Raw genomic sequence first — 9,699 nt, forward strand, 5'->3', positions numbered from 1 at the left:
TGTTGCAGTATAATGTCGCAGTATAATGTTGCAGTATAATGTTGCAATATAGAGTTGCAGTATAGTGTTGCAGTATAATGTTGCAGTATAGTGTTGCAGTATAATGTTGCAGTATAATGTTGCAGTATAATGTTGCAGTATAATGTTGCAGTAGACTGTTGCAGTATAGAGTTGCCATATAGTGTTGCAGTATAATATTGCAGTGTAATGTTGCAGTATAATGTTGCAGTATAATATTGCAGTATAATATTGCAGTAGAATGTTGCAGTACAGTGTTGCAGTATAATGTCGCAGTATAATGTTGCAGTATAGTGTTGCAGTATAATGTTGCAGTATAGAGTTGCAGTATAGTGTTGCAATATAGTGTTGCAGTATAATATTGCAGTGTAATGTTGAAGTATAATGTTGTAGTATAATATTGCAGTATAATATTGCAGTAGAATGTTGCAGTACAGTGTTGCAGTATAGTGTTGCAGTATAATGTTGCAGTATAGTGTTGCAGTATAATGTCGCAGTATAATGTTGCAGTATAGAGTTGCAGTATAGTGTTGCAGTATAGTGTTGCAGTATAATGTTGCAGTATAGTGTTGCAGTATAGTGTTGCAGCATAGTGTTGCAGTATAATGTTGCAGTATAGTGTTGCAGTATAATGTTGCAGTATAGAGTTGCAGTATAGTGTTGCAGTATAGTGTTGCAGTATAATGTTGCAGTATAGTGTTGCAGTATAATGTTGCAGTAGAATGTTGCAGTACAGTGTTGCAGTACAGTGTTGCAGTATAGTGTTGCAGTATAATGTTGCAGTATAGTGTTGCAGTATAATGTCGCAGTATAGTGTTGCAGTACAGTGTTGCAGTACAGTGTTGCAGTATAGTGTTGCAGTATAATGTCGCAGTATAGTGTTGCAGTATAGTGTTGCAGTATAATATCGCAGTATAGTGTTGCAGTATAGTGTTGCAGTATAATGTTGCAGTATAATGTTGCAGTATAGAGTTGCAGTATAGTGTTGCAGTATAATGTTGCAGTATAGTGTTGCAGTATAATGTTGCAGTATAATATTGCAGTATAATGTTGCAGTATAATGTTGCAGTATAATGTTGCAGTAGACTGTTGCAGTATAGAGTTGCAATATAGTGTTGCAGTATAATATTGCAGTGTAATGTTGCAGTATAATGTTGCAGTATAATATTGCAGTATAATATTGCAGTAGAATGTTGCAGTACAGTGTTGCAGTATAATGTCGCAGTATAATGTTGCAGTATAGTGTTGCAGTATAATGTTGCAGTATAGAGTTGCAGTATAGTGTTGCAATATAGTGTTGCAGTATAATATTGCAGTGTAATGTTGCAGTATAATGTTGTAGTATAATATTGCAGTATAATATTGCAGTAGAATGTTGCAGTACAGTGTTGCAGTATAGTGTTGCAGTATAGTGTTGCAATATAGTGTTGCAGTATAATGTTGCAGTAGAATGTTGCAGCATAGTGTTGCAGTATAATGTTGCAGTATAGTGTTGCAGTATAATGTCGCAGTATAATGTTGCAGTATAGTGTTGCAGTATAATGTTGCAGTATAGAGTTGCAGTATAGTGTTGCAGTATAGTGTTGCAGTATAATGTTGCAGTATAGTGTTGCAGTATAGTGTTGCAGCATAGTGTTGCAGTATAATGTTGCAGTATAGTGTTGCAGTATAATGTTGCAGTATAGAGTTGCAGTATAGTGTTGCAGTATAGTGTTGCAGTATAATGTTGCAGTATAGTGTTGCAGTATAGTGTTGCAGCATAGTGTTGCAGTATAATGTTGCAGTAGAATGTTGCAGTACAGTGTTGCAGTACAGTGTTGCAGTATAGTGTTGCAGTATAATGTCGCAGTATAGTGTTGCAGTATAGTGTTGCAGTATAATGTCGCAGTATAGTGTTGCAGTATAGTGTTGCAGTATAATGTTGCAGTATAATGTTGCAGTATAGAGTTGCAGTATAGTGTTGCAGTATAATGTTGCAGTATAGTGTTGCAGTATAATGTTGCAGTATAATATTGCAGTATAATGTTGCAGTATAATGTTGCAGTATAATGTTGCAGTATAATGTTGCAGTAGACTGTTGCAGTATAGAGTTGCAATATAGTGTTGCAGTATAATATTGCAGTGTAATGTTGCAGTATAATGTTGCAGTATAATATTGCAGTATAATATTGCAGTAGAATGTTGCAGTACAGTGTTGCAGTATAATGTGGCAGTATAATGTTGCAGTATAGTGTTGCAGTATAATGTTGCAGTATAGAGTTGCAGTATAGTGTTGCAATATAGTGTTGCAGTATAATATTGCAGTGTAATGTTGCAGTATAATGTTGCAGTATAATATTGCAATATAGTGTTGCAGTATAATGTTGCAGTAGAATGTTGCAGTAGAATGTTGCAGTATAATGTTGCAGTATAATGTTGCAGTAGAATATTGCAGTAGAATGTTGCAGTACAGTGTTGCAGTATAGAGATGCAGTATAGAGTTGCAGTACAGTGTTGTAGTACAGTGTTGCAGTATAATGTCACAGTATAGTGTTGCAGTATAGTGTTGTAGTATAGTGTTGCAGTACAGTGTTTCAGTACAGTGTTGCAGTATAATGTTGCAGTAGAATGTTGCAGTACAGTGTTGCAGTATAGTGTTGCAGTATAATGTTGCAGTATAATATTGCAGTAGAATGTTGCAGTACAGTGTTGCAGTATAATGTTGCAGTATAATGTTGCAGTATAATATTGCAGTAGACTGTTGCAGTATAGAGTTGCAGTATAGTGTTGCAGTATAATGTCGCAGTATAATATTGCAGTAGAATGTTGCAGTACAGTGTTGCAGTATAGAGTTGCAGTATAATGTTGCAGTATAATATTGCAGTAGACTGTTGCAGTATAGAGTTGCAGTATAGTGTTGCAGTATAATGTCGCAGTATAATATTGCAGTAGAATGTTGCAGTACAGTGTTGCAGTATAGAGTTGCAGTATAATGTTGCAGTATAATGTTGCAGTATAATATTGCAGTAGAATGTTGCAGTACAGTGTTGCAGTATAGAGTTGCAGTATAGTGTTGCAGTATAATGTTGCAGTACAGTGTTGCTGCATAGTGTTGCAGTATAATGTTGCAGTATAATGTTGCAGTATAATATTGCAGTAGAATGTTGCAGTACAGTGTTGCAGTATAGAGTTGCAGTATAGTGTTGCAGTATAATGTTGCAGTATAATGTTGCAGTATAATATTGCAGTAGAATGTTGCAGTACAGTGTTGCAGTATAGAGTTGCAGTATAGTGTTGCAGTATAATGTTGCAGTATAATGTTGCAGTATAATATTGCAGTAGAATGTTGCAGTACAGTGTTGCAGTATAGAGTTGCAGTATAGTGTTGCAATATAGTGTTGCAGTATAATGTTGCAGTATAATGTTGCAGTATAATATTGCAGTAGAATGTTGCAGTACAGTGTTGCAGTACAGTGTTGCAGTATAGTGTTGCAGTATAATGTTGCAGTATAATATTGCAGTAGAATGTTGCAGTACAGTGTTGCAGTATAGAGTTGCAGTATAGTGTTGCAGTATAATGTTGCAGTATAATATTGCAGTAGAATGTTGCAGTACAGTGTTGCAGTATAGAGTTGCAGTATAGTGTTGCAGTATAATGTTGCAGTATAATATTGCAGTAGAATGTTGCAGTACAGTGTTGCTGCATAGTGTTGCAGTATAATGTTGCAGTACAGTGTTGCAGTATAGAGTTGCAGTATAGTGTTGTAGTACAATGATGCAGTATTGCAGTATCACCTCGCCTGGTTTCCTGGTACCTCAGCTGGTCCAGGTGTCTCAGCAGGACGGAACCAGAGAGCCGCTCTGCTGCGTCCAGACTGACGCTGAACTACACACACAATAATGGTCAGACTCTCCCCCTGAGACTCTCCCCCTGAGACTCTCCCCCTGACACTCTCCCTCTCTCCCTCTGAGACTCTCCCTCTTAGACTCTCCCTCTCTCCCTCTGAGACTCTCCCCCTGACACTCTCCCCCTGAGACTCTCCCTCTCTCCCTCTGAGACTCTCTCTCTCTCCCTCTGAGACTCTCCCCCTGAGACTCTCCCTCTCTCCCCCTGAGACTCTCCCCCTGAGACTCTCCCTCTCTCCCACTGAGACTCTCCCTCTCTCCCCTTGAGACTCTCCCCCTGAGACTCTCCCTCTCTCCCACTGAGACTCTCCCTCTCTCCCCCTGAGACTCTCCCCCTTAGACTCTCCCTCTCTCCCACTGAGACTCTCCCTCTCTCCCTCTGAGACTCTCCCCCTGAGACTCTCCCTCTCTCCCACTGAGACTCTCCCTGTCTCCCCCTGAGACTCTCCCTGTCTCCCTCTGAGACTCTCCCTCTCTCCCCCTGAGACTCTCCCCCTGAGACCCCCCCCCCCCAGGTTTACCTCCAGTGCTCTCTGGTAGAACTCTCCCCCCAGCATCAGGACACGAAGGCGCCGCTGGAGGAGGAGGATCAGCACTGACCAGCCCTCCTGCACCGACGCCATCATGGCCTGGAGCACCTCCTCCTGGAGCACCTCCTCCTGGAGCTCCTCCTCCTGGAGCTCCTCCTCCTGGAGCACCTCCTCCTGGAGCACCTCCTCCTGGAGCTCCTCCTCCTGGAGCTCCTCCTGCTGGAGCTCCTCCTGCTGGACCTCCTCCTCCTGGAGCTCCTCCTCCTGGAGCTCCTCCTCCTGGAGCACCTCCTCCTGGAGCTCCTCCTCCTGGAGCTCCTCCTGCTGGAGCTCCTCCTGCTGGACCTCCTCCTGCTGGAGCTCCTGCTGCTCCTCCTCCTGGAGCACCTCCTGCTGCTGCTCCACCTTCCTGCTGAGCTCCGTCCGGTGCTTCCTCTCCACCTCAGCCAGAGCGTCTGCCTCATGGTTCTGATCCAGAACACAGACCAGGACCATTACCATCCCTGTGTGTGTGTGTGTGTGTGTGTGTGTGTGTGTGTGTGTGTGTGTGTGTGTGTGTGTGTGTGTGTGTGTGTGTGTGCGTACCCTGAGTGTGTCCAGCAAACGCTGCAGTTCCTGGATCAGGGTCTGGTTTTCTTCCCAGTTCGATCCGATCTCACAGAGTCCTGGTTGGACCTGGACCAGCTGGAGGTGGACCTCAGTCCCACTCTGCACACACACACACACACACACAGGATGAAGAGGATGGAGATGAGGAAGATGATGGAGATGATGGAGATGATGGAGATGATGAAGAGGATGAAGAGGATGGAGATGATGGAGATGATGGAGATGATGAAGATGAGTAAGATGATGGAGATGATGGAGATGATGAAGAGGATGAAGAGGATGGAGATGATGGAGATGATGGAGATGATGGAGATGAGGAAGATGATGAAGATGATGAAGATGAGGAAGATGATGGAGATGATGGAGATGAGGAAGATGATGGAGATGATGGAGATGATGAAGATGAGTAAGATGATGGAGATGATGGAGATGAGGAAGATGATGGAGATGATGGAGATGATGAAGATGAGTAAGATGATGAAGATGAGGAAGATGATGGAGATGAGTAAGATGATGGAGATGATGGAGATGATGAAGACGATGAAGATTATGGAGATGATGGAGATGATGGAGATGATGGAGATGAGGAAGATGATGAAGATGATGAAGATGAGGAAGATGATGGAGATGATGGAGATGAGGAAGATGATGGAGATGATGGAGATGATGGAGATGAGGAAGATGATGAAGATGATGAAGATGAGGAAGATGATGGAGATGATGGAGATGATGGAGATGATGGAGATGATGGAGATGATGAAGAGGATGAAGAGGATGGAGATGATGGAGATGATGGAGATGAGGAAGATGATGGAGATGATGGAGATGAGGAAGATGATGGAGATGATGGAGATGAGTAAGATGATGGAGAAGATGGAGATGATGAAGAGGATGAAGAGGATGGAGATGATGGAGATGATGGAGATGATGGAGACGATGGAGATGATGGAGATGATGAAGATGATGGAGATGATGGAGATGATGGAGATGAGGAAGATGATGGAGATGATGGAGATGAGGAAGATGATGGAGATGATGGAGATGAGTAAGATGATGGAGATGATGGAGATGAGGGAGATGATGGAGATGATGGAGATGATGGAGATGATGAAGATGATGGAGATGATGGAGATGATGAAGATGATGGAGATGATGGAGATGATGGAGATGATGGAGATGATGATGAGGGTGTGGACAACGCAGGAGGGATGAGAAGCTGTTCAGAAGTCTGTGTTGTGGAACCGCTAAGACCTGATCACCATGACTTCTGATACCGATACCAGAATGTAGATATCTGATGGTACCGATACCAGAATGTAGATATCTGATGGTACCGATACCAGAATGTAGATATCTGATGGTACCGATACCAGAATGTAGATATCTGATGGTACCGATACCAGAATGTGGATATCTGCTGATACCGATACCAGAATGTAGATATCTGATGGTACCGATACCAGAATGTAGATATCTGATGGTACCGATACCAGAATGGAGATATCTGCTGATACCGATACCAGAATGGAGATATCTGATGGTACCGATACCAGAATGTGGATATCTGCTGATACCGATACCAGAATGGAGACATCTGCTGACACCGATACCAGAATGGAGATATCTGATGGTACCGATACCAGAATGTGGATATCTGCCGATACCGATACCAGAATGGAGATATCTGCTGATACCGATACCAGAATGGAGATATCTGATGGTACCGATACCAGAATGTGGATATCTGCTGATACCGATACCAGAATGTGGATATCTGCCGATACCGATACCAGAATGTGGATATCTGCTGATACCGATACCAGAATGGAGATATCTGCTGATACCGATACCAGAATGTGGATATCTGCTGATACCGATACCAGAATGTGGATATCTGCCGATACCGATACCAGAATGTGGATATCTGCCGATACCGATACCAGAATGTGGATATCTGCTGATACCGATACCAGAATGGAGATATCTGCTGATACCGATACCAGAATGGAGATATCTGCTGATACCGATACCAGAATGGAGATATCTGCTGATACCGATACTACCCTGATACCAGAGCAGAGAGAGAATATTGTCATTGTAGTAGATTTGACATGAGGCAGTAATAAACAGTTTCACAGTAAAGTAATAATTGTAGGAATGTTTACATGTTTTCTCTCTACAGACGACTTGAGGTCTGAGTGACGTCTCTAATAAACTAGTTCTATGTTTAAAACCTCACAATCACTTTATTAATCCATGAGAAATTCTTCAGCAACACTGTGTGTGTGTGTGTGTGTGTGTGTGTGTGTGTGTGTGTGTGTGTGTGTGTGTGTGTGTGTGTGTGTGTGTGTGTGTGTGTGTGTGTGTGTGTGTGCGTGTGCGTGCTACCTTGAGGACAGATATGACCAGCTGTGATTGGCCGGCCTGGACGGCGATGGTGCTCAGTGTCGTGGTTGACTTCCTGTTTCTTCCACATGGTAGTTCAGGGTCTCCGGTCGTCATGGAGACGTTTGATGACTGTGTCACACCCGGCCTGCTTCTTTAAGAGACTTTCTGTTGAGGAGGAAGATGCTCTATAATCTGGTATTAGAGGAGGAAGATGCTCTATAATCTGGTGTTAGAGGAGGAAGATGCTCTATAATCTGGTGTTAGAGGAGGAAGATGCTCTATAGTCTGATGTTTGAGGAGGAAAATGCTCTATAATCTGGTATTAGAGGAGGAAGATGCTCTATAATCTGGTGTTAGAGGAGGAATATGCTCTATAATCTGATGTTAGAGGATGAAGATGCTCTATAATCTGGATTAGAGGAGGAAGATGCTCTATAATCTGATGTTAGAGGAGGAAGATGCTCTATAATCTGATGTTAGGGGAGGAAGATGCTCTATAGTCTGATATTAGAGGAAGATGCTCTATAATATGGTATTGGAGGAGGAAGATGCTCTATAATCTGGTGTTAGAGGAGGAATATGCTCTATAGTCTGATGTTAGAGGAGGAAGATGCTCTATAATCTGATGTTAGAGGAGGAAGATGCTCTATGATCTGGTGTTAGAGGAGGAAGATGCTCTATGATCTGGTGTTAGAGGAGGAAGACGCTCTATGACCTGGTGTTAGAGGAGGAATATGCTCTATAATCTGGTGTTAGAGGAGGAAGATGCTCTATGATCTGATGTTTGAGGAGGAAGATGCTCTATAATCTGGTATTAGAGGAGGAAGATGCTCTATAATCTGGTGTTAGAGGAGGAAGATGCTCTATAGTCTGATATTAGAGGAAGATGCTCTATAATATGGTATTAGAGGAGGAAGATGCTCTATAGTCTGATGTTAGAGGAGGAAGATGCTCTATAATCTGATGTTAGAGGAGGAATATGCTCTATAATCTGGTGTTAGAGGAGGAAGATGCTCTATGATCTGGTGTTAGAGGAGGAAGATGCTCTATAATCTGGTGTTAGAGGAGGAATATGCTCTATAATCTGGTGTTAGAGGAGGAATATGCTCTATAATCTGGTGTTAGAGGAGGACGATGCTCTATGATCTGGTGTTAGAGGAGGAAGATGCTCTATAATCTGGTGTTAGAGGAGGAAGATGCTCTATAATCTGGTGTTAGAGGAGGAAGATGCTCTATAATCTGATGTTAGAGGAGGAAGATGCTCTATAGTCTGATATTAGAGGAAGATGCTCTATAATATGGTATTAGATGAGGAATATGCTCTATAATCTGATGTTAGAGGAGGAATATGCTCTATAGTCTGATGTTAGAGGAGGAATATGCTCTATAGTCTGATGTTAGAGGAGGAAGGTACTCTATAATCTGATGATAGAGGAAGATGCTCTATAGTCTGATGTTAGAGGAGGAAGATGCTCTATAATCTGGTGTTAGAGGAGGAATATGCTCTATAATCTGATGTTAGAGGAGGAAGATGCTCTATAATCTGATGTTAGAGGAGGAAGATGCTCTATAATCTGGTGTTAGAGGAGGAAGATGCTCTATAATCTGATGATAGAGGAAGATGCTCTATAATCTGGATTACAGGAGGAAGATGCTCTATAATCTGGATTAAGATTATTTAAATACTGAAGATAAAAATGAGCTCAGGAAATGAAGAAGTACCTCCATAAACCTCAGTACGAACTCTGAATAAAGTAATGAGATTACTTCATGAGCTCAGTAGAACCAGAAGAACAGACTTCTTTTGAAGCAGTACTTTGTTACTCTGTTACTCTTCAGATTACTGCAGCAGGAGTTACTCCTTCAAATACTCAGACTCAGCAGACAAAACCTGGTCGACCTTCAGAGTCCTGGTCCTGGTCCTGGTCCTGGTCCTGGTCCTGGTCCTCCTGCAGTGGATTCCAGCAAACTGAAGCCTGAGGAGTCACAGCTGAGGGCGAAAGGGGGGGGGGCCTGGAATAGAGCTCACGTTATTATTGGCTCTGCAACACACACACACACACACACACACACACACACACACACACACACACACACACACACACACACACACACACACACACACACACACACACACACACACACACACACACACACACACACACACACACACACACACACACACACACACACACAGAAACTGCTGCCACCTGCTGCACCATTGAGGAACTACATCCATGTGACACTTGATCTTTAAGGAGCCAGCAAA

General features: G+C 42.5%; 1 protein-coding gene across 1 annotated transcript in view; it reads right to left on the reverse strand.

Moving 5' to 3' along the window:
- ccdc141 (coiled-coil domain containing 141) overlaps positions 1 to 9,393 on the reverse strand; it is a 33,660-nt gene extending 24,267 nt beyond the window's left edge. The window contains exons 1-5 of the mRNA XM_080498076.1: positions 9,331 to 9,393; positions 7,431 to 7,595; positions 5,019 to 5,141; positions 4,425 to 4,901; positions 3,793 to 3,883 (exon numbers count right to left, since the gene is read on the reverse strand). Coding sequence (XP_080354202.1) covers positions 3,793 to 3,883; positions 4,425 to 4,901; positions 5,019 to 5,141; positions 7,431 to 7,544 — 805 coding nt within the window. The 5' untranslated portion in view covers positions 7,545 to 7,595; positions 9,331 to 9,393. The remainder of the gene's footprint in view (positions 1 to 3,792; positions 3,884 to 4,424; positions 4,902 to 5,018; positions 5,142 to 7,430; positions 7,596 to 9,330) is intronic.
- Between the last annotated feature and the right edge of the window lie 306 nt (positions 9,394 to 9,699).

The sequence above is a fragment of the Blennius ocellaris genome (assembly GCF_963422515.1).
Source record: "Blennius ocellaris genome assembly, chromosome: 6".
Lineage (NCBI taxonomy): Eukaryota > Metazoa > Chordata > Actinopteri > Blenniiformes > Blenniidae > Blennius > Blennius ocellaris.